Source organism: Notechis scutatus, chromosome Z (genome assembly GCF_049901735.1).
Source record: "Notechis scutatus isolate UNSWTSFEM ecotype Mainland chromosome Z, rNotScu1.2, whole genome shotgun sequence".
NCBI classification, from domain to species: domain Eukaryota; kingdom Metazoa; phylum Chordata; class Lepidosauria; order Squamata; family Elapidae; genus Notechis; species Notechis scutatus.
The window spans coordinates 88,717,632-88,743,127 of record NC_142025.1 but is presented as its reverse complement, the minus strand read 5'-3'; the positions used below and the strand labels follow the sequence as shown (position 1 = coordinate 88,743,127).

General features: G+C 39.2%; 1 protein-coding gene across 1 annotated transcript; it reads right to left on the bottom strand.

Moving 5' to 3' along the window:
• Window positions 1–10,088: 10,088 nt before the first annotated feature.
• On the bottom strand, window positions 10,089–24,008 carry LOC113422077 (uncharacterized). The gene is made up of 4 exons (XM_087947962.1): window positions 23,838–24,008; window positions 22,438–22,738; window positions 16,278–16,364; window positions 10,089–12,755 (listed from the first exon to the last, which is right to left on the bottom strand). The coding sequence occupies exons 2-4, from the start codon at window positions 22,700–22,702 to the stop codon at window positions 11,779–11,781; spliced, it is 1,329 nt and encodes a 442-aa protein (XP_087804088.1). The 5' UTR covers window positions 22,703–22,738; window positions 23,838–24,008; the 3' UTR covers window positions 10,089–11,778.
• Window positions 24,009–25,496: the final 1,488 nt, after the last annotated feature.

Genomic DNA, 25,496 nt, shown 5'->3' with positions numbered 1-25,496 from the left:
CCAACTCTGATTATCTGTTATCTGATATCTGTTTATCTGTATACTTTCTATTCAATTTTATGTCTTTTAACAGTTGGGATTGAAAGGTTAGCTCTGCTTTTTTATTTTTGAAACGAAGACAAACCTCCCTTAATTGGCACTCGGTTCTTGATGACATCATGGACATGTGCATACACTCGCAAACTAAAAGTCCTCAAAAATTAATTGAGACAAATTAACTCAGACAATAAGACTATTCAATGCCTTAGTTGGCTGTTGATAAATTGAGTTCTAATGTCAACAAAGCACTCTTATCTAGAGTCAATAAACTTCTTGTTGGGAAAATGAAATCATCTTCCCAATTAATGATGTGTGTTGTAGTTTGGATATCTGCTATTTTTTAATGACTATTGCTAAGCTTTAATCTCAGAACTTATCACTTGAGAAAAAATGATGCTAGTAGCTTATATCTTACTAGATTTACCCTTGAAACGGTTGGCTGTAAACTCCCCAATTAAGCAATTTTTGCTTAGTAAAGTTATGGTAAAAAACAACAACAACCCTCCACTATTCCTGCTTTCTCTGGGTTATACTGATGCTCAGGAACTTTTCACTCTGGATCTATTTTCAGTCGTAAGGAAATATCAGGCCTATAGTTAGGGGCTAGTGGATTGCCCCCTCCCCCGATGTTTCCACCATGCTCTCAGTTTAAAACCCAACTGGGCATAAACAAGCAATTCCCCACCTTTGCAGACTTTGCCCCATGTTGATTTTTGGGCTTTTTACAGGCCTGGGAAAGATAAATATAATGTTACAGCATCCCTAATCATAATGCAAATGTTGGGCATTGGCCTTGGTGCTCTCTGAACTTGGTTGGTTTCTTGCAGACATTTTATTACCCAAACTAGGTTACATCATTGATAATGGCTTTTGAAAGACTAACTGGGGCTGATGCCCAGTTAGATTTTTGTCTTTCCAGCATTACAACTGGCTTATTATCCTATATGCCCGTTAAGCACCATTTCTTACTTTGACATAATTAGGAAACAGTAGATTTATCAGGAATGAAAGTTTGACTTTTTCCTATTCTAACTCCCAGCTTCATCATCACTACCTTTCAATCTGCTTCCCCTGTATAACTTTGGAAATACATTTAAAAATACACAGGAGAAAAATAAAATGCACAGGAGAAGAATAATGCTTTCCTTTCCCAGTTGTAGATGTGTCCTTTACAGGATTTACTGAATGTTCCTTAAGTATTTTTCCAATGAATGCAGAAATGATCATTTTAGCCTAAATGTAATAGAACTTGTTGAGAAATAATTGGATTCTTGTTTATGCTATTCTTCGGGATAATGGTGGAATAATATAAGTGAAGGGATTTTTAATGTTAAAAAGAATATAGTATAGAATAATTAAGTAGTAATCAAGTTTTATTTGAGAAAAAATGTTGCAGATACAGTGTATTTGTCTTGGACGCAGATTATAGGATTAGCTCAGCTATCAAGGAATGTCAACATTCATTATATTTGAGATAAAAAGTAGATTTATTTAAAAGCACAACAAAAGGAAGAGAACAGGAAAGGATTACAGGAAAGCACCTAGTTTCTTAAACACAAAGACTCATTTTTCTAATAATAAACCAGAGACAGACACAGAGACAGGTATAAAACACTGATTAAGTGCTGTTGGCTTGTTTTTATTTTTGGTGACTTCTTCAACCTTCTCTCAATTGACCTCAGCCTAGTTTTTTAGGTTGAAAACCTCTCTGGTGGATTCACTCCTATTCTAATGCACTATGCTTTAAAAGTTGTAGATTACTTGCATTTGCATTCTCTCAGAATTAAGTAATGTCATCAGCATAGCACAAAGTTTTTCCCTCCATTTTGAAAACCACGTTAATCTTTTTTCCAGTGCATCTTTTCACACAGTGGTTGAATAAATAACAGGAGAGTCCTCAGCCTATCAGTACTCTGTGTCGCTATGTTCTGTCTGTGGCTTCCTGACTCTGTATAGGTTTTGCATGTGGACAATAAAATATTATGGGATTCCCATTTTGTTAAGCACAGACCCCAGGTTTATTTTGGCCTTTCTGTATAAAACCCTTTATGTAGTCAATGAAATAAACAATTGACTTAACTTTTTAAGTATTCCCTGGTTTTCTCAATTATCTAGACATACCTCTTTTTTTAAAAAAAAATATAAAACTTCTTTTTGGAAAGAGGCTTAGTCCCAGGTTACATCTTTTTATACAGACATAAATTCGAATTCATGCTCACTTTATATACCATTTCATATCTTATTTACCATTCTACATTTTCTATATAGCTTCTCCCCTCTTTTCACTCTCTTAATTCTGTTTTATTTATTTCATCTCAATTGAAATCATTATGCTTATATCTTTTGTCTGTTCTGTTTCAATTATCTATTATCTTTTCTCATTAACACAAAATTTCTCCTGTAATCACTGATTGAAGTATGACGCCTTTATATCTTTCCCCTAAATTTAACACTTAAAATAATATATAATTTTCATTCTGATTCTGCTTAGTACATTCTAAAGCTACGTACTATATTTTAAAATAGGGAAATAATAAGTTTATAATATAATTAAAACAATAATCCATAGCAAATTAAACTCTATCATTAAGACTTAAGCATTTTACACATTTATTTTAATATTTTATCCCATTTTATAATCATATAGTGTTCCAGTTTTCTAACATTATTTCAAATACAAATACAACAATACAGTCTTATGTACTTTTGCAGAATCTCTTTTTAAATTATATTTTTACCCATTATCTCTGAATAAATCCTGTTTCTTTACATCTTGTTTCAAACCTTTGTAACTTCTCTTCCCTTTTTCCCTTCCTTTCTTCTCCAATCTAGTCTTTTTACCCCCTTGCCTCTTAGTCTCCACCCTCTTAATCTCCACCCTCTTCTGTATTCCTCTTTTCTGTTGCTTTCTGACATTATATCGATTTTTCACCTTATTTTTCCCTTTTTTGGTTGTTTTTTTAAGTCTTAAATTCTCCATTCTCTTTCCCCACTTTCCCTTTTCTTCCCCAACTAGAGTTGCTTGTTCATTAAAGATGGCTTCTTCTTCATCCCAATCTTCTTGTTCTTGTAGTTTCTGATAGGTAGAAATCGCCATTTCTAAAAAATGGAAAACAGATCCAGAAGAGCCCTTCCCTTCTTGTTCCTCTTCTTTTAGCTTTTTAAATTCAATTTTCAGTTCATCAACAAGTAATGCCATTGTGAAAAATTTTTTAAACAACCCAAATGTTTTTAGTCTTTCAAATAATAATTTCCAAAAGTCCCGAAGTCACCAAGCAATCCAAATACACACAGACTGTTTCATTTAGCACTTTCTTCTTTTTATACTTTCTCTTTCTGGGGTTACAGTTCAGTTGCAAAGTTCCAATTAAAATATATCTTTTAGAAGTCTTGTTACAATTTAGCTCTAGTCTTATAAATTCCAAGCAGCCTCCTCCAGTAAGATCTTAATATTAATTCTTTTCCTCTCCCTTCCCACTTATAGCAAAAAAAGGTGCGTTTTTTTTCCAATGTTCAGAAATCTTCATTGTCCCCTTGGCTTTAATTTTCCAATTTAATTACCTGCTGATGCCAAAACGGGTTTTTCTGATTTCTCATTCATCTGCTATCACCGTAAGGAAGGAGAGTGAGAAAAAACAAACTTTCCCTTTTTACTTTCATTCGCCGCTTTTTCCGAGTCTTCTTTGGGAGTGATGTATCTTTAATGAAATTTAAATTCCAGGGTATTTAAATGTTACTTGTTATCCCGGTCAGTCAAAAACGTTCACTTCTCAGCTTCCTCCTGCGCATTCTTATCTGGATGAAAGCTTCTTTGTGGCGGCCATTGCTGACCGCCGCTCCACCGCTTTTGGAAAAGGGAGTTAAGCCAGCTGAGGAGGGGGGTTGCAATTCTCCCGGACCCCTGCTGGATCTCCCCTGTCTTCAGTTACCTCTACGGGGTAACTATAGCCCCCAAATCCGGCTGGATCGGGGGCACTCCAGCGGCGAGCGCAGCAGAAACCGTGCACGATCGTGGATTCCTGCCGCCGCCAAAGCCTTGCAAACCGAAAGTCCATTATCTAGACATACCTCTTGTTCCTTGGCTTTTTTTAAAGCCATCTCAAACATCTGGAATTTATCTTTCCATACACAACTCTAATCTGCACTGAATGGTCCTAAATATGATTTTGTTGTTGTTAGTTGCAAAGTTGTGTCCAATCCATCGCGACCCCATAGACAACATTCCCCCAGGCCTTCCTGTCCTCTATCATCTTTTGGAGTCCATTTAAGCTCATGCCTGCTGCTTCAGTGATTCCATCCAGCCACCTCATTCTCTGTCATCCCCTTCTTCTATTGCCCTCAATCGTTCCCAGCATTAGGCTCTTCTCCAGTGAGTCCTTCCTTCTCATTAGGTGGCCAAAGTATTTGAATTTCATCTTCAGGATCTGGCCTTCTAAAGAGCAGTCAGGGTTGATCTCCTCTAGGACTGACCAATTTGATTGCCTTGCACCATAGTTCAAAGGCCTCAATTCTTCGGTGCTCAGCCTTTCTTATGGCCCAACTTTCACAGCCATACATTGCAACTGGAAAAACCATAGCCTTGACTATACGCACTTTTGTTTTACTATCATGTAAAATTAAAAATATTGTGCAATAGTTTGTATAATATGTTCAGCCTCTTTTCTTTGATATTGTTGACTAGTGTATCATTCTTCAGTTTTTCTAGCATTGTTGCATTAGACTCTCTACTGATTCTTCTATATTTCTTCAGAAATTCCAATTCCCATAGCCTTCTGATTTGGTAATGGCCTGAATGCAAATCTAACTTCCTCTTTATATTTACATTTCAATATACACCATCCACTCTGATTCTTTCTGAATCAGTTCTTAGCTATCCATCCTGTAACTGTGAAACACACCAATTTGAGGTTAGAGCGTACTTTTGTGTTAAGAGATTTTTATAGTTTACTTTCTCTGTTTTTTCCCCTCCCAGTGACTGTTTCCTTCCTCAATTCTTTACAGATAGCAATAGCAGTATAAGTTAGACTTATATACCACTTCACAGTGCTTTACAGCCCTCTCTAAGCGGTTTACAGAGTCAGCATATTGCCCCCAACAATCTGGGTTCACCTCAGAAGGATGGAAGGCTGAATCAACCTTGAGCTAGTGAGACTCGAACTGCCAAACTGTAGGCAGTCGGCAGTCAGCAGAACTAGCCTGCAGTACTGCATTTTAACTACTGCAACATCATGGCTCATGCTATAATATTGTTAATATTACTACGGAATACTAATACTACAATACTGTTTCTGTGCTGATAAGTCTGCAATAATGTTAACTAAGTATAATACTATTCCCTGTCCCTTTTAATAACCTTCTGAAATGCTTTGTGAAATTCCCTTCTGAAATGTTTGTCTTTCTTGATTGTGGCTTATCTTCTTGTCTTGGCAATTTTCTCAGTTGATTCTAACATGCAGTTTGGTTTTTTTCTGTTTCTTGATCTTGAATAGTCTCTTTTCACATCCTCCCACAACAATCTCAATTTATTTTCATTGCATAACTACTTTGGGTCTATCAATGAGATTCAGGATTGTTAGAATAGCTGCAAATCACTCTGCCTGCAGCATTACTTTCTTCCTATAAAAATAAAACCAAATCCATCACAGTTCTGTAGGAGGGTCAAATACAGAGGTGGTATTCAGCAGGTTCTGACCAGTTCTGGAGAACCGGTAGTGGACATTTTGAGTTGTTCAGAGAACCAGCAAATGCCACCTCTGACTAGCCCTGCTCCCATCTATTCTCTGCCTCCCGAATCCCAGCTGATCGGTTGGGTCTCATTTGGTTGCCCTACACAGGAGAACGTAGCTGGAAAGCTGGTTAGTGGGGTGTAGAGGGAATGGGGATTTTGAAGTAACCTTTGCCTGCCACGCCCACCAAGCCACGCCCATAGAACCGGTAGTAAAAAAAAAATTGAATCCCACCACTGGTCAAATCAATGATCAAATCCCCAATCAATGATCAGTTTCCAATTTTTTATGAATTTGAACTTTAAATTAAAAAGTAACAGTAAGTGCTAACAAGTCAAGCATTACAAAAATGTTTCACCTATGGGTCCAAATACCTGTTATCCATGGTTTGGAACAAATCTAATTAAACATGAAATCATGCTTGCAGCACTTTATTATAACTTTTATTGTGGGATTGGCTCCCTCTTGAGGAAGAACGATGAAGCATTCTATGAACCATGAAAAATCAGTTGCCAAAAGAAATAGTAACTTCATTTTATTCATGATACAGAATATAGCCTAGTACAAATCATAGATAAGTCGATTAGCGGGGTTGATGTAATAATGGGGTTGTGTGTATTTATTTATGCATTATTATATATCTGGGATCCTGTTTGTTTTCTTTGTATTTTTAGTCTGGACTCTATTTTTGATGTTTTACCTGTTTTTATGAATTGCATACTTTTTCTACCATTGGAGCTGGGCAGCTAATAAATTTGAATGAATGAATGATGTATTCTAGGGGCAAACATTTCTTAAATCCAATGGTTAGAGAGCAATAATCTGGGAAGCCATTTGTGCACTAACTGACTGGCAGTTCTTCCACCCTTAATAAACAGCAAACCAGAATCCAAAGTAACTTATCAGAGCAGAAATGGGAAATTCAACACCACTGAACTGGGAAAGATCAAGAAAGCACATTAGAAATATTTTTTACTTCTACTCTTATTTTAATGTCTGTATATGTTTTTATTCAAACTGCATCTTTTAGTGTGGTTTGTTTATAATATATCTGTCACTGTTATCTGGAAGATAAGCAAAGACCACAATAAGTTGCCTATTGAGAGTGGGGGGGTCCCATGCACTCCCACCAGGTTTTTGAGGGTTCCTGGTGGAACTGTCTCACCAACTGTGCAACCTTCACCTCCCAATTCTTCATCCAAGATGCCTCTGACAGGGGATACCTCTTCCATTGTACCAGTATTGTAGGGCCCCCCTATGAATGCAAGAATCTAGGATCCGCTCAACCTCGTAGTGAGGCTCCGCCCCACTTGAATGGCCCCAAGTTCATGCTTCGGGGGACCTTGTACTTCCAAGGCCTCTACATGCCTCAACAGACTACTGTGGAATACCAGGTGTATTCTCCCTAATAGACAAGGGAGCTTCAGTTCTACTGTAACTGGGTTGATTACACGGACTATGGGAAATGGACCCAGGAATTTAGGGGCTAATTTATGGCAAGGCACCTTTAGACATAGGTATTTGTGGAGAGGTACACCTTCTCACCAATCCGGAATGGGATCTGGGACTTCTTGTTGGCCTGGACCTTTTGGATCTCTGCCACCTTCCTTAATGCTACTCTCATTTTCTCACATACCTTTGCATGTTGTGCACCCATTCAGTCAGGCTAACAGATGAGGGGGACTCCTGAGGGTACTTGGGAATGGGGACAAACTCTATCCCATTGGCCACTTTGAAGCGGGTGAACCCTGTGCTGCTGTGCACTTTGTTGTTGTATGCTACTTCTGCGAAGGGTAGGAGGTCAGTCCAATTGGTTTGTTGGTAGTTTACGTAGCATCTGATGTATTGCTCAATCCTCAAGTACCGACCTCTGCCTTCCCACCAAATAGTTGGACCCCCCCTTTTCCAACCACGGTAATCCCAATATCACCGATTCAGTCATACTCGGGACAATGATGAATTGGATGAGTTCCCAACATTCCCATTATCTTTCTGTTCTGACCCAGGCAGAACAGAATCATGAAATAAGACTCCTTGTCCCATCCACCCCCTTTTTATTTGGTTAATGTGAATTCATATCCAAAAAAGTCCTGGTATTAATCCTTCTCAGGTTTAAGTGCAACAACAGACTTTATCAGTCCTTGGATAGTTGCCAGGCCAAGAATTTCCAGTCGCAATGCTGTAAAAGGAAATACTTGGCAAGGAGACACGAACTCAGATAAACAAATTTTCACAATAATAAATGAACTAATTGTCTCCTGCAAACACCCCTCCCCTTTTGCTCCTATTTATTTCCTATGGGAGGGGCCATTCGGCATTCACTTGTGCCTTTTCTTCCAAGTTGTTCCTTATTCGCTAGTTGTTCCCTTCTCCTTACAGCTCTGCACATACGTGCATCTGGAACAGGCTCCAGTTGTTCTTCTTCCCCACCTATCTCTGACTCTGAAGGCATCTGATAAATGTGGGGTGGCCGTGGCCCCATCTCTGTCTCCGACACAGAGCACCCATCAGAGCCTTCCCCAGACTCCAGGACTGGCCCAAGTTCCCCCCCAACCTTCTCACTGTCCAAGTCTGCCACCAGCTCCGCTGGCAGCTGGCAGGTTACAACACCTTCCCCCCAAATGGCAACCCTGACAAAGTCCACTGGAGGCTCGCCGTTTTAAGGGTTGACAGTATCACACATTAAACAGGTGAATTGTACTTTATTTGTTTATTTATAATATTTAAGAACTGCTCATCTCCCTCCCAGAGAGGGTGGTTGTACAGTCAAATATTAAAAGCATAAAATATATAAAATTTAAGAGACATGAGGAATGTTAAAAATTAATTAAGAACAGAGGGGGACTTTTCAGGGCACTAACCAGCCCACATGCTACTTTGCGTACCCAAGCAAGGTTGCAAAACCATATTTGTATCTTTTACAAAAGGCCAAGAGAGCAGGGAGTCCGCTTCAGCTCTGGGGAAGTGTCCCACAGGGTGGGGTAACAGTAGAGAAGGCTCCTTTTCTGGACCCCAATAATTGGAATTCGTTGGCCAAATGGGTCTGCAACATCTTCCCTGTCTGTTTGGCTGGGATGGGCTGATCTAAAGGGATGCAGACAGTTCTATAGGTAACCTAGTCCCATGCCATGTAGGGCTTTAAAAGTCATAATCAACACCTTGAAGTGGAGCTGGAAGCAGATTGGGATCCAACGCAGTTCATGCAGAAGATTACATGTACCAAAGTTTCCTGTGCAGTCGCATTCTGTACCAGCTGAAGCTTCCGGATACTTTTTAAGGACAGCCCCACATAGAATGCATTGTGACAGTCCAAAAAGGAGATGGCTAGGGTGTGAATGACCAAATAGACAACCTCCCTACTCAGGATACAGCGTAACTAGTGCACAACATATAATTGAGCATGTCTCATCTGCCACCTGTTCTTCAAATAGGAGTCGTAATTCTAACAAGACCTCCAGGTTTGACTGGATTGGTTTTCCCTATCCAAGACTAAAGACGGAAAGCTCCCAGATGCAGAGGTATGCCCTACTCACAACCACTACATCTTACCAGGTTTCTATTGTTCTCCACTTAGGCCCTCACATCCACAAAAAAAAAAAAACGATTGGGTCCATCAGTCACAAAGGATGGACCAATCCAATGTGTCCAGCTTCTGTGTGTGTGTGTGTGTGTGTGTGTGTGTGAGAGAGAGAGAGAGAGAGAGAGAGAAGCAAAAGAGAGCATCAAGGTCACCCAGGCGGGATCTGACCATAACAGAGGAGCTAAGAAAACTCTCCCTCAGATGACATTGCCATTACTCCAAGAAAACCAAGGCTGGAATGACATCACTTTCTGAGTTGGGATGACTTGGGAGAGACCCATGGCCACCCAAGCCCCTTTGGAAGTCTGAACCAGAGATTGAAAGTTGAGATCTCCCAAAATCATGAATCTGGGAACTCCACAGCCAACCCAGTTCAGGCAGGGAACTTTGCTATGCAGCTGGGAGGATGGCACAAGGGCAACAAACCCAACTCCTCCCATGAACCTAACTTCAAAAATAGGGTATTACAACTGGCAACTTGTGGAGCAGCACCCCTGACAACTGCCAGAAAGTCCTGGATAACAACTCCTACCTCTCCTCCCCTTCCCTGGAACCTTGGCTGGTGACAAACCTGGTCGAGTATATATCAGAAAGGGCAACCTCCCAAGTCCAACCAGCTCTCGTAACACATAGAAGCAATAAAGAAATTTCACAGGCTGTCAAAGTTCCTTTTTCTTCTTACCCTTGAATGTATAACCCCGATGACTCTTCTTCTATTATTCACACAAATCAACTAGGCAATATAATAAGTCTTCTTAATATTTTATTGATAAGGAAAGAACAATTTAAAATAGCATATATATAGTACAAAGAACATACAGTATTTTAAAAAGATAAAAATTGCTGCATAGTTTAATAGCAACAGCACTTATGTACGACTTATATATGACTTCACAGTGCTTTTACAGCCCTTTCTAAGCAGTTTACAGAGTCAGCATTTTGCCCCCATTTTACAGTCCTCATTTTACAGACCTTGGAAGGATGGGTCAACCTTGAGCCTGGTGAGATTCGATCTGTCAAATTGCAGGCAGCCAGCAATCAGCAAAAGTAGCTTACAGTACTGCATTCTAACCACTGCACCACTGCGGCTCATAATAAGTATAGTTTTCAATTTTTAAAATGTTACAAATATATGCATTGCAAATAGATTTTGTAGAAGTGGTTCCCATGTAATTCTTTAAAAGTACATGAAATATCCACATTCCTGTTTATGAAAAAAAGAATTATGTTTTAGGAAAGAAAATATGAAAAGAAACGGAGGGTAATAATATAGTATTTTATATTCAGAAGAGACAACGAACAAACTAAAAGACCACAATGCCTCCTTGCCAGCAATTAACATTCAGATTAATACTATAGAGTTGTAATTGCAGGAATGTTCTTATCTTGGATGGCAAACCTCAGATAAAGAATGTTTCCAAGCAAATACAACTCAGGTAAACAAAGTCACTAATCTAAAGGAGGATTAGAGAGAGGAAGTAAACATATGTTAGACTTTAACTAGATATAATTAATTGTATGGATTACTGTGCTAAACAGTAACGAAAGTTAAGCAGTAACAAAAGTTAACCAATGATGGAGGATAATTAAAAATGTGTATAAATGCAAGACTAGACTCCAATAAAGTTCATCGTGATTCAGTTGATCATGATCAAACACCTCGACTGCCTCGTCATTACAACATAATACCAAGATTAATATTAGACCAACAATCAAGCAGTAAACAATATCCCAATCAAAGAATTACCGCTTAGACAAACAGTAAAAAATAGCCTAATAAAAAAAACACACCAAGAACACTCCCACTAATGCTGAAAAGGGTAAACTATATATATGTAAAAAGACCCCATTCCCCTCTAGGATTGAGGATGTTACCCTAGCTAGATAATGAAATGTCTGCAAAAAAGCAAGCAAACTGAGAGGGCACCAAGGACCCCACAGTCAGTCATACATCTCTAGCCTTTTAACAAAGAGTAAGCTTCACTAAATTCATTGAGAATAAATTCTGCGTAAATGCATAAAGGATTGTTAGTTTCTTCTACAGCAATGTTTCCCAAATATATTTTTCATGGAATATTTTTTTATTATTTCAAATATGTTGACAGAATATATAATTCAGAAAAAGGAAGGTTTTATAATGAAAATTTGATTTTTTTTTTCACAAATCTGCTTTTCGAATATTATATTTAAAAAGCAGGGGTGGTAATCCATAATGAGATCAGAACTTCCTATCTTAACAGAGGGAAATCAAAATGGCTGCTGCTTTCACATCTTCTGCTTTTTGAAGCTAAAAACAATGGGGGGGGGGGGAGAACAAGGAAATATGAATTCTCCCTCAGCCAAGTATCCAATCACAAGTTATCATTTACAATTTAATCAAGAAATGAATTAACATTTTCAGTGGAATATTGAAGCTACACTTGCAACTTCTTCTCATGGAAAGATTTGCTTTTTAAAATTAGCATTCTTGAAAGCATTTAACTTTACCTGCTTAAACAGTGCTAGAACAGGCAACACAATTTTAGACACAATATTTTCCAAAAAAAAAATTGATTCACCAAAGGATTTATTAGCTGTTATCTCAGAAAGACATCTATTAGGGGAGATAACTTCAGAAAGTTTAACATCTAGAACAGCCATGTTAAATTGCAATGCAAATTCCGCCTCCTTTTTCAGCTTTTGTGAATTAGTAAAATCTCTTTTATCCTGCAGAATTGCGAGAATACGATAATCCTGGTCATCTGGCAATCTGAATTGTAATACATCCACAGCTATGAAGCAGGGGTATTCTTGGTGCTCATGAATGCCAATGTAATTGAAAGAGATTTTTTCCCTGTATTTTTTTTTTTCATACCAGTTCTCAAAGGCCATTCTTGAATCTTCATCCAGCCAACTTTCTTCTATCACATTATTATCTTCATTACCAGATTTATGTTCTATGGGACGAATTGGGATTACTTTTTCAGTTTCAGTTCCAAGTGTAATTTTATCATCCAGACAAGGTTGTTCTATCATATTATTATCTTCATTACCAGATTTATGTTCCATTGGACGAATTGGGATTATTTTTTCTTCTTGCTTCTTTTTCAAATTGTTGCCTTCTCCCTGCATTTGTTCCTGGGCCTTTCTTTTACGGTTGTTTTTTTTCTTAGAGAACAGAATTTCAAGAAGTTTCATAGGTATTTTTTTTGGTTTACCATTGTTTTTCAAAAATTCTCTCAGTTCACTGTTTCTAAACAATTCATAATATTTCTGAGCAGTAAATGAAAAATCCTTATTCAGCACTCTACAAATCAGCTCCTTTTTCAGCGCATTAAATTGATCAGGTTCCAGGGTGTTTTGTAGGTGCATTATTAGTTGGTCTTGATTCTTTGTTGCATAGTCTTGCAGATCAACAAGTGTGTATTTACCTACAGGTGGGGAAAACATGAATGAATGACAGCTTTAAAGTGTTGCAATAAAATTCTAGTTGTCATGAAAATTAAGCCTTACAGATTGGCTAATGTGTTGAACATCAGGGTTTATTTCATGTATTTAGAGGCAGGTTAATAATAATTAAAATTATTTGTTATTAAAATTATTTAGTTAATAATCAGCAGCAACATTGCATAAACAGAAAATATACTTTGTTTCTGTTTAAAGAGGTGAATGACACTTCTATTTTCCATGATTATTAATATTTGATTAGCAATAGGTATCATAATATCTTTTTGTGTTTGTTTTATAGTATGTATGTATATATTTTTGTGTGTCTGTATGTATCTGTATCATTTTTTGTTTTCCTCTTTTTTCTGAACCTATCAACTTTCTCTCTCTTATCCTACATCTTTTTTCCCCGGGTACTTTTGACTGTAAGGCTGCCTTTTGAAAAGTGGCCAATTAACCCTTTATTTGCATTAAGAGGAAACATAAAATGCTGTTTCACTACAGGTAGAAATGAGTAATACTATGTGTATTAAACCATAGTAAACATGGAAATTTACACTTTAAATTTACTGTAGATTTTTTAAAAAATAATTTAATTTCTTACTATGCAAAAGGATTGTCCAATTAAGATCCTCCAGTCAATGTTTTTCAGTACTGAGCATAATTAGGCTGCTGGTTTAATTTTTAACACATATTATTGTTTAAAATAATGCTAATAATTACCGTATATACTCGAGTATAAGCCGAGTTTTTCAGCCCATTTTTTGTGCTGAAAAAATCCCCCTCGGCTTATACTCGAGTCAGATTCCCTCTGAAAAAAAATGGTGTGGAGTCGCTGCGGGCGGCCCAGTCCCGCCGCCTCAGGAAGGGAAAGGCAAAGCGCTTTTGCCTTTCCCTTCCCGGCTGGGGCTGTTGGGAGTCGCTGCCGCCGGCGCGCCCCAGTCCGCCGCGCTCGGGAAGGAAAGGCAAAGTGCTTTTTGTCTTTCCCTTCCCGGCTGGGGCTGTTGGGAGTCGCCGCCGCCTGCCTTTCCCTTCCCGGCTGGGGCTGTTGGGAGTCGCCGCCGCCTGCCTTTCCCTTCCCGGCTGGGGCTGTTGGGAGTCGCCGCGCCTGCCTTTCCCTTCCCGGCTGGGGCTGTTGGGAGTCGCCGCCGCCTGCCTTTCCCTTCCCGGCTGGGGCTGTTGGGAGTCGCTGCCGCCAGCGCGACCCCAGTCCCGCGTCGCCTCGGGAAGGGAAAGGCCACGGCTTGGAAGGCCGCCGCTGGAGCGAAGCTGCGCACAGCCGCTGAGCTAGCATTGGATCGGGCGCACCGGATGGTTCCGACCGAGCCCCGAGGCGTCTTTGGCGCCCGCCCAGCGCCGCGGAGCTCCCTGTACCGGGAGAAGGGAAGACCCCCGGGCGGGGCAGGGAGAGGAGCTTCTCCCGCCCGCCCCTCTTTCCGCGCCCACCGGTGTCCCCGCAGGAGCGACCCCCGCCCGCAGTCACCGGCGGCAGCGACTCCCAACAGCCCCAGCCGGGAAGGGAAAGGCAGGCGGCGGCGACTCCCAACAGCCCCAGCCGGGAAGGGAAGGCAGGCGGCAGCGACTCCCAACAGCCCAGCCGGGAAGGGAAAGGCAAAAGCGCTTTGCCTTTCCCTTCCTGAGGCGGCGGGACTGGGGCCGCTCCGGCGGCAGCGACTCCCAACAGCCCCAGCCGGGAAGGGAAAGGCAAAAAGCGCTTTGCCTTTCCCTTCCCGAGGCGACGTGAGATAGTGAGATCGTTTCCCAAATTATTTTTATTTTTGAAATTTACCAGTAGCTGCTGCATTTCCCACCCTCGGCTTATACTCGAGTCAATAAGTTTTCCCAGTTTTTTTTTGTGTAAAATTAGGTGCCTCGGCTTATATTCGGGTCGACTTATACTCGAGTATATACGGTAATTGAAGGTATTTTTATTCTCCATTAGTAAAGTTTTGCCTATATTTCCAAATTAGTCATACCAGCTAGACATTATAAAAATTATAATCTATTATAAAATAATTGGTATTAATGATTTTATGTACTAACACAAAGGAATAATATAAATATATTTGCATCTGATTTTCATGATCTGGAGATATATACATGGCAGTGGTCTCAATCGGCTCTAACATAGATCTTGACATTTTTCTAGGTTTTAAATACATTTTATTGAATAATTCTGTTATATTATTAATCTTGCATTTTTATACATACCATGCATTGCTGTTACTATTATAACCATGTTAAGAATGTTTGGGAGAGAGTGAGACAGGAGCAAAAAACAAATCGAAAGGATCATTGGTTAATAAAAGTATGTTTCAGGGGATCTACGCACAACAGGCAAAGTTTTTATATATCCATGTTTGCCCGAAAATAAGACTGGGTCTTGTATATTTGGGGCCACCAAAAAAGGCACCAGGTCTAATTTCTGGAAGGTGTTATTTTTTTTCATGAAAAGTTGGAAGATCTGATTTTTTTTTTTACTGTAGTCCCACAGATGAAAGCTGGTTAGTGAAGGAATGTGGCTGCCTGGGTATGGGGTGAGGGGCCTCTGTTTGTGCATGTGTGTGTGAGAGAGAGGCGGGGGAGAGAGATATGATCCAACCTCGGAGTTATCCAGGGCTGGCAGTGATGTGCTCTCTCTTTCACACACACACACACACACAGGCTCCTCATCCAATACCCAACCCCAAGGTAGCCACATCCCCTGATCTCAAGAAGATGGAAGGTTTAACTATTTTTTTTACCATAGTCCTGCACATGGCCGTGGAGAATGGAGCTGGAAAGCAGATTAATGAAGAGATGTGGTTGCCCTGGGACGGGGTGTCTTTTCACTAAGTGTAAATGTTTGTGTGTTTTTGTGTGTGTGTGGTGGGGAGCATAGCTCTTCCTGAGTCTTCTCACTGCCTTGAAAATATGCAGTGATCGCTGTATCTTTCACTGATTGTATGTATATTTGCTGACAACCCTTCAAATTGTACTTTTCTCCCACGCGCACACACACGTTTACACTGAGTGAAAAGTGGAAAGACATGGAAAAGGACAGGAACCAAGAGGATTTCTCTCTCTCTCTCTTCAGTATTAATGGTATTTGCCCCGGACATGCTTACTGCCTCTTGTGCTGGCCATGCCCATCCTCCCGGCTTATTTTCAGGGTGGATCTTATTTTTGAGGAAATACAGTAGGGTAACCAAATCTTTGAAAACCTGTCAATTCAATACCATACCATTTGGATTTCAGTGAGCTATTGATACACAAAAAGGAAGTATATGTTTTAAATACAAATTTATGAACAAACATCACTTCTAACTATCTGGGGAGTCCACAATGAGAATTGTTCAATATGTCAGCAAAAATAATTTTAAACTGAAAATAAGATGCCAATAAATCTGAGTTATTTTAAAAAATGGCAAAAATGTGCACAGCTTCACTTCATTTGCACTACTTACCCTTCTGGACATATTTTATAGTAAATGTTAGTAAGCTATTTTGAATTAACAATTACATACCAGTATATAGTGGACGGTCATTGCTTCCTGAACAGGATTTTATTAATGCAACCTTCTCATTATTTTGAGCTTCATGGTTCTTCTCATCTATGTTTTACAACAAAGTATAATGCTTCAATGTAAATATTTTCATTAATGCAAAATATAAAACAAATAACACTGGATATAACTAAATATCCAGGTCATGGTTGTCCCAAAAGTGCTTTTCCAAAAGGCAACTGGACTTTCTTGTTTTTTTCTTCTTCTTTGAAAACATTTTGCTTCTCATCCAAGAAGCTCCTTCAGTTCTGTAGAACTGGACTGAAGAAACTTCTTGGGTGAGAAGCGAAATGTTTTCAAAGAAAACAGGAAAGTCAGTTGTTTTTTGGAAAGCACTTTTGGGGAAACTTTGGATATACAAAAATTATATATAATATAATATACAATGACGTGGGAAAATACCCGAACCAAGCCGAACACCATACATGTAAGTACCCGCGAAAACTTAAGAAAACAATATATATATATATATATATATATATATACACACACACACACACATATATATATATATGTCTTGTTTGTTTGGGAAGTTAATAGAATTATCTTCAAACAGTTAAAAACAATTCTCTTAACCAATACCTTTGTTTACATCACTTTTTAATTTTGTTAATCAAACCATCTGCCAAACGTGTGTGTATATATCATTGTTCAATAATCATCACATGTACAACTGATAATGCTTCAATGCCTTAGACTCTAATGCATTAAAAATAAGTATTTGGAATTGTACACAGTAGCTGGAGTAGAACTGTTCATAATGTTATACTTATTGCTATTTTTATTTGTCTATACTAAAATTGACATATCAATTTTTTTTGTTTTAATGTCTTTTATGAATGTGAATTGCCATGAGCATTTATTAAATAAATTGTTCCAAAATGTCATGCAGTTTTTAGAATTATTCAATCTCATATTTTGATAGACAAATAGTTAGTCAGCTGGAATACTCAGCTATTTTGTTGCTGCCTTGTCAAGTCCATGCAGATTTTCAGAAGTTGTTTGCCATTTCCTTGTTCCTGGAACGAGAGCCCTTGGTCCAAAGTCACCCAGCCTGCCTTTTGCTTAAGGTTCATTGTCTCCTGATGGCCTGATTCCATTAACCATTATATTAATTTGCCTTTCAATATCTATATAATCTTTGTTAAAAGGAATTGTGCTGTCCAGACAGTTTAGAGTTAATGGGATTTGGGATAGTTAGGATTTGAGAGCTGTCCCCTTAAGGGAATGCATTATGGTAAATGTCATTAAGGTATCCTGGGAAATGTAGTTCATGTTATGTGGCCACATCTGTAATCCTGATTAGTCACTAAATTGACCCTTGTTGGGTTGGGAGAGGCTCCCTCCCTCTTGCCTGAATCCACCATACCATGCAGCCACTTCAATCATCATGGGGATGAGACTTTATTATCTTTCTACACCACAATTCAGATATGCAAAGGATTGGACATTAAGAAGAACCTTGTCATAAATGTGAGTTGATAGGATGCCTGATGAACCAATAAAAAAGACTTTGTATGGATGCTTTGTGGAGTTGCTCTGTCTGCTTTATACCCATCCAGAGCGTAATAAGCAGTAGAAAGATAATAAATCTTGATTCCTGGAAGAAGTAGAGTGAAGCAAAAGTAATTTGAATTTTGTGATAAAGACAAAGATATTTTAAAGCCAGGAGTAAATATGCATGCTATTCCTTTGTACCTCTAACCTCATCGTGGATGCAGGAAGGGGCAAATCCCTCCTCCCCTCTCTTCATCAAGAGAAGCTTCTCTGTCTCAGGTTACACCTCTGCTAACTTAAAAGGAGGTCATAGAGGACGTCATATGAAGAGATGACCTCCCCTCAGAGAGAAGTAACAGAGAACCATCACTAAGGTGTGGAAGGTTAGACTTAGCAGCTAGTGGTGTGTACAAATTCAACGACAAGCCAGGCAGAGAATACCTACTGTGGAAAAACATTTTCACAAGTACCATTCAACGTGAACAGCTGCTTTCCGGTGAAGATCTTAAATTTCTGTTGGCATGGCTAAAACCATGGTCTAGTTACATAGTGAAACACTGTGTCGTTAAGGCATACTTAACGACACAGGCATACAAACGAACGTGGGATGCTTTGGACCGGAAATATGGCGAGGACGCATTGATGGAATACTCGCTCCTAGAATGACTTAACAGTTTCCCATGTATCGCCATCCATCAAACCCGAAGACTAGAGACCTTCTCCAACATCCTTATGGAGCTGCAAACAGCCAAAGAATGTTCTGATTTACCAGGATTGGGTTGCCTTGATCTCTTCATAACGCAAGAAGCAATCATCGCCAAACTCCCAAAAGAAATATTAGAATGATGGATTGTTTTGCCTGATGCCTTTCTGGCCGCAAACCGCAAATGAGAACCACCTTTTGCCCTTCTCCAAGAATTTGTTGTCGGGCAAACAGAGTCCTGCAACAGCTTCAGAAACCTCCACTTCAGACGCAGATTCTTCCCAACTAATAAAGAACACAACCGAAACTTTGCACCTCTCCAGAATGTGCTGCAAATCGCTACAGATCACAACCACAATAACACACATGACACAGAAGTTGCAACCTCCTCCATAAACAGTTCGGGAGAGGACTCATCAGATGCAACCCAATTTAGATCTCCGACTCCAAAGAGAAGCCAGTTTTGTCCTTTGCAACACACTCGACACTTGCTGAACAATTGCCAGGGGTTCGCAGTGAAATCCCAGACCAAAAGGAAAGAGTTGATAAAAGAGCTCCAATTCTGCAACAAGTGTTGCGAATTCAAACACTTGCCCAAACACTGCACAACCAAAGTGCAATGTCATATCTGCAAAAGTGACATGCATCCGACTGCACTGCAACCAGATGCTGATCCACCACTGCAGACATCTCGTAGCCCTCCTTTGAACAAGGAGCCTCAACGTGCTATAGAAGCACACCCAGAGCCAGTGGTGTGTCAATTGCATAGCGGTGTGCGATGGCACACCAGCCCCTCACTCATGTTGTCAGATCTGCTTTGCCAAAGTCTACCCAGATGGACGCCAGAAAAAGCAGTGAAGATGTATGTAATACTGGATCCTCAGAGTGATCGCTCACTAGCCAGGTCCGCATTCTTTGACCTCTTTGATGTTCAGAAGGAAGAAGTGCACTTCACGATATCAATGTGCACCTCACCAAGACGCACGGCAGGGAGGGAAGCTACTGGACTCAGTATAGAGTCATTAGATGGAAGTTCCCAGTTCCTACTGCCGCCTGTGTTGGAATAGAATACGATACCAATGACTGCAGCCAGCAAAATACGTCACATGAAGCATATGGCTCATCTATTTCCCGCCCTAGATCCTGAAGCCAAGATTTTGCTCTTGTTGGGATTCGATGCCCCTGACGCCTTTGCGCACACTGAGGTAGTCAGAAGCCTGAGATACTTACCCTTTGCCTTCAACACAGACCTGGGTTGGGGAATCTCAGGACTTGTCAGTGTCGATCAAATGCAGGCCCCAACCCAGGCAGATGCCTTAGCATCATCCATTCCAACAGTCTTCCGACGCCCTTTAACACCATCGAGAACAAGAATGCCGTTCCATCCTAAAAGGCCACCGGCGACCAGTACATTTTGCTAGGACACCCCAAACGGCCTCCAGCAACCACCAGACTTCCACTAAGACGCTCTACACAAGCATATACCTCCGCAACACCCTTTCCAACAGCTTCCCGACACCGTGGAAGCAAGAGTACCGCTCCAACCCTAAAAGGCCGCCAGAAGCGACCACCAGACTTTCACCATTAGCACCAAGAGTACCTGTCCACCCTAAAAGGCTGCCAGAGGTGATCAGCAGACTTGCACCAAGAAGCTCTACACCTGACAGGTCACCGACCTAGTGTTGCTATGGAGAAAGGCTGAACTTGAAGATTGAATCTCAAGCTTTGTATGCTTTGCTTTGTTTGATGCTTTATTGCTATTTACTGTTTCCTTTAGTTATATAGCTGACTGTTTATTTTAGTTACATAGTTATCTGCTATTCAGTTAGTATTGCTCTTTACTTAGTTAGTGGAATTTACAATTCCAGGCGGGGAGTGTGCTGTCCAGACAGTTTAGAGTTAATGGGATTTGGGATAGTTAGTTAGGATTTGAGAGCTGTCCCCTTAAGGGAATGCATCATGGTAAATATAGTTGAGGTATCCTGGGAAATGTAGTTCATGTCATGTGGCCACATCTGTAATCCTGATTGGTCAGTAAATTGACCCTTGTTGGGTTGGGGGAGGCTCCCTCCCTCTTGCCTGATTCCACCATACCATGCAGCCACTTCAATCATTATGGGGATGAGACTTTATTTTTTTACACCACAATTCAGATATGCAAAGGATTGGACATTAAGAAGAACCTCATCATAAATGTGAATTGATAGGATATCTGATGAACCAATAAAAAAGACTTTGTATGGATGCTTTGTGGAGTTGCTCTGTCTGCTTTATACCCATCCAGAGCGTAATAAGCAGAACAAGAATCATGTAACTTATAGTCCTTGGCAAAATTCAGCCCTTGAGCCCTTAGCTAGACATCAGGGATGTGTATGTGTACACACACACACACACACACACACACACACACAGACACACAGAAAAGCACATAGTTACAACCTCACTCATTGGTTATCTAACATGTCCTGGGCATGCTGATTATGCACACACTCACATGTGCTCCAAAATACTCTTAGCATGATTTCTAAGTTGCTCATTTAAATACAAGGATTGAGTTTTTAGTATATTATTGATGAACTTTTGTTCATTTCTGGACCCCTGCCCTGTAAGCTAAAATCAGTTAAATTACCTCTAAGTAACGGCCCTCTTGCAACAGAATTGTTTTTAGACCGCATCCTGTCATCAAACTTCCTCTAAGTGGTCTCTTTACCTTCAGTTCTTTTTAGCAAGTAACAAAGCTGATTCACATTTGTGGTTTATTTCTGGCAAGCTTCCATTTATCTGTTGCAAAAAGCTTCCATTTAAATAATAATAATGCAATTTACTTAAGACTCTTTTGTAAGTTAGTATTAAAGTACCTCACCTTCCCTTAACCTCCCTTAGGCCTTCACTGGACCAAGGTTAAGCAACCTATGCCTTCAGAATTGCAGTTGTTGCCCTAACTTATTTGTGGAAAGGTCGCTATTTCTAAAAGTAGGTGTCTGTGAAATCTGCTGCGTAACAACTGAGAGCATTTAACAGTTTGACTTCTGCTCCGAGAGGACTTTGAGAGAAACAACTCATCTTGCAAAATAACTGCATCATTGATAAAATTTTGTAATGTAAAATATTTGGTTTGAATAATAATATAATAAATTCTACTCTCAGTATCATAAACTTTTATATTTAGAAATAAACCAATTATGGAGTATCACGTGCTTTAGACACTTCATCTACTATCTTCTATGTACTACGCATCATTTCCATCATAGCTAGTCATTATAAGAGTATATAAAACATTAAGAATTGGTGCCTATTGTTTTCATAATCTCTTCCCACCCCATCATTCCTTCACTGTGTTGTCATTTTAAATAGTAAGCATTAGGGCTATGCAACAATCTGAATCCAAAGGGGAAAAGCGGGGAGCTCACATATTGCAACTCCCTAAAAAATTTACACATAATCCGAGGAAAAATGTGTTTTAGGAGGTGCGAATTGTTGTGATGTACACACCAATGCATGCTATCAATCACCTCCCCCCCCCCCACATCTTATGAATACAAATGGCCACAAAGTCCTTATGACTGTGAAAATAGAGACTTCTCATTATTCTATAAGTTACTCTTAAGTCTTTCTGGATGAAAAATAGAGCATGGACATTAAATAAATGAAGAAGCCGTGAAAACAATGTGCAATTCTCTTATCTGATCACTTACATAGTAAGTAGAAATAACACTGTACAAATTTATGACTATATGCTTTTGCTATCTTGTGCCATCTTTTGTTCATTATCTTTTTATCATTGTACACAGCAGTTTTAGTGTTCTGTGTGTTTGGATCTGTGCACTGCATAGGATCACTAAAGAATCATGAAGTGTAAAAATTCAATAAATTAATGTGGGTTACTCTCATTTGAAAATACACAAACATCACTCAACTTACCAGTTTCAATTTTAAGACGGACCTTTTGAACAAGATCTATTCTGGGAATATCACAGAGGCTCTGCTCAAGTGCTTTTAGAGGTTCTTCATAATGGGATATAAATAATAGTGTTGCCTTTTTTTCATCAAGATTCTGTAGCTTATTTGAGGGGATTTCACGCCCTTCTATTTTTTTGCTGTTCAGTATTGTTCCTAATTTGCTCATGTCATCCTTTGTCAGGTCTTCAAGGATATTCAACATGAATTTTTTATGATCTTCTGCCATGTTTCTTAAAATTCTATATGGTGTTTGTAGACAGACCTGGAGAGGAATTTGAGGAATGGGGCAAAGAGAATAATGCTGTCACTACTAACAGTTAATTGAGTTCAAGTTCACCTAGAATGCACAACTTTTTCAAAGTCTTTGACTGAAGTAGCACTCTTATAAATATTAGATAACACTAAATTTTATTTAGTCTATGTATATAGCTTACTTAAAGTTAACACTACTCTTTAATATTCAATAGTTCTATTTAATCACATTAAAAATACAATTTGGCAGTAACTCTGGAAGATTTTTTAAAAAAATACTAGCTATGCTGGTTGGAGAATTTTGGGAGTTGAAGTCTACAAGTATTAAATTTACCAAGTTTGGGGACCCCTGCTGTATAGCACTTGCCCAACATATCCTTTACGTTTTATGAATTAAGTAGTTTTCAAACCAGCTGTGGACATTATTTATACTACCAAGGCCATAATTGATTGGATTGGCTATCAGATTTCATGGAATGCTCATTTGAAATACTCAATAATGTCTCCAGCATTTGTAGCATTTAGTAACAAATTAATTAAAAAAGTTAAATAACCTTGAACAATTTGTTGTTGAAAATTTTAAGTTTGCATATAGGTTTCAAGATTTTTAGAGATTACTTTATGATATGTCCACACTATATAATTACTTATTAATTTTCCTAATGTTCCTTTTTTACTTTAAGCTCTAGATCACGTTTATCTTTCTTCACTAACTTTTCGTCTGTAAGGGCTTAGACAACAACCATTTGTTTTCAGGCAAAAATAGCAGTTACATACCATATAATAATCACATTATAAGATCATCAAATGCACAGCAAGAACTCATTGATTTTTGGAAAGATAAAACAATGAATGCCCTGATTCACCAGACTCCTGGGGGAAAAAAGCAGTTAGGTTGGCAGAAAAAGGGTTTTAATTATCCATTGTACTGCACAAAAATAAAAGTTTGGAGAAAATGTTCCCAAATGCAACATTTCACCAAATAAGAGTCATTATCAAGAACATCTGTGACAATAAATCAGTAAACCCTAGCAACTTACATACTGGAGTGATATGTGTGATGTTGGCAGCATAAGGAAACAACAACCAATTGCCAGCTACTAATATACCAATCAGCCAGTAGAAAGGCATCACATAAATATAACCCACAGAACAGCCCAAAGCACCTATTCCAGTAGACCGAATTTTCCTGAAGATGGCTCTTGCATGAGTCTGAAACTCAGAAGAGTAAATCTCTGATCCTGGCGATCGACTCAGATTTGATATCTTGCAACATTATCCTGAGACAAAGAAGTTGCGAAAAGAGTGCAGAGAAGAGCAACAAAGATGACTGGGGGATTGGAGGCCAAAACATATGAGGAATGAGCGATTGCATTTAGAATCTAGAATCTCGCAAAACTGGAGCATAATCGAACCCTTCCCTAATCTCCCACATCTCCCAGCATTTACCTTGGAGCAAAAACACTTCCAGGCGCGATGCGATGGTGGTATTAGCTTAGCTCAAGTTTTCTGAAGTTTGGCGGGAAAGCCTTAGAGTGCCCGCCTGGTAAATGGAAAAGGCGGGATGGAATAGGATGACGCGGAAAGCTCCCTTTTTACAGATGACGCGTTAGTGGCAAATGAAGCGTTAGTGGCAAACGCCAGAAAAGATATAAAACCGAAAGCTCTAAATCTTTAAACTCCTGACAACTTAAAACCGAACTGCCCGGATTATCACCTCCCTTGAAAGACATCCGGCCTTTGTGGCAAAGCCAGTGTGAGAGATACTGTCGGAAGAATTAGATGAGGGAAAGAGATAGAGTTTGAAAAATAAACAGGTCTGTAGCTGTAGTCCTGAGTAACCCCGCACCCACGCCCCACAAAGGAGAAAGATAAATGGAGGGGATTAGGGAGCATTCAAGAAAAAGGGAGAGTTTACTAGGGAGAGCTTACTTTTCCCCCCCTTCTTTTCTGGTGAAAACATTAGCTGAGGAATTCTGGGAGTTGAAGTCTACTGAGATGGAGAAATACTGCTGTATTCCACTCTATATTATCCATTCTGTGAAACTGCCCATAAAATGGCCTCCTTTCCAAAATGTGCGCGCTTTTAAAATTATAAGGAAAATGAGATATATTTTAAATCATTAGACTAAGAAGAGTTTAAAAGGGAAATTTAGGCTGAAACCATTTTGGCTAACCAGAATGAATAACTGAGTCCATATATTCCAGTCCTGCATATGGTTCAGATAAGCATATTTACACATTTGCAAGGCTTTATGAAAAAAAAAATCTCTTAGTGATTTGATTGTGTGAATACCCTGCCATGTTTAGCTTACTAATAATATTTTTGGATATCATTTTTGTCTAATTTAAGCAGGTATTGATAAACTGATTATAGTACATACACAAAAACATTTTCTGGTTATAGTTATATAATGATAGTTTTCTAACTATATTTAACTATAGTTATATAGTTTTCTAACTATATTTAAAGAAATATTCAGCTTCTTTTCCATTTGAAAGCTGATATTTCAAAGCAATGAATAAAGAAAATCCTTAATTGTACTCTTACCAGCTGTTTTGCTTTTGTGTGTATGTATATGTGTGTAATCCACTGGATTCCAACACTTGTTCTATGTGGCTGGGTTGGTTCTAATTTTTCAATAGACAATAATCCAGACTAGAAAGTACATATTTATTTAAGGAAACATTTTTAAAAGGAGCTACCCCCTCAATCTCTGTCAGCTCCTATTCCATTTCATCTTCCCCTGCAGATTCAGGCTCCGATG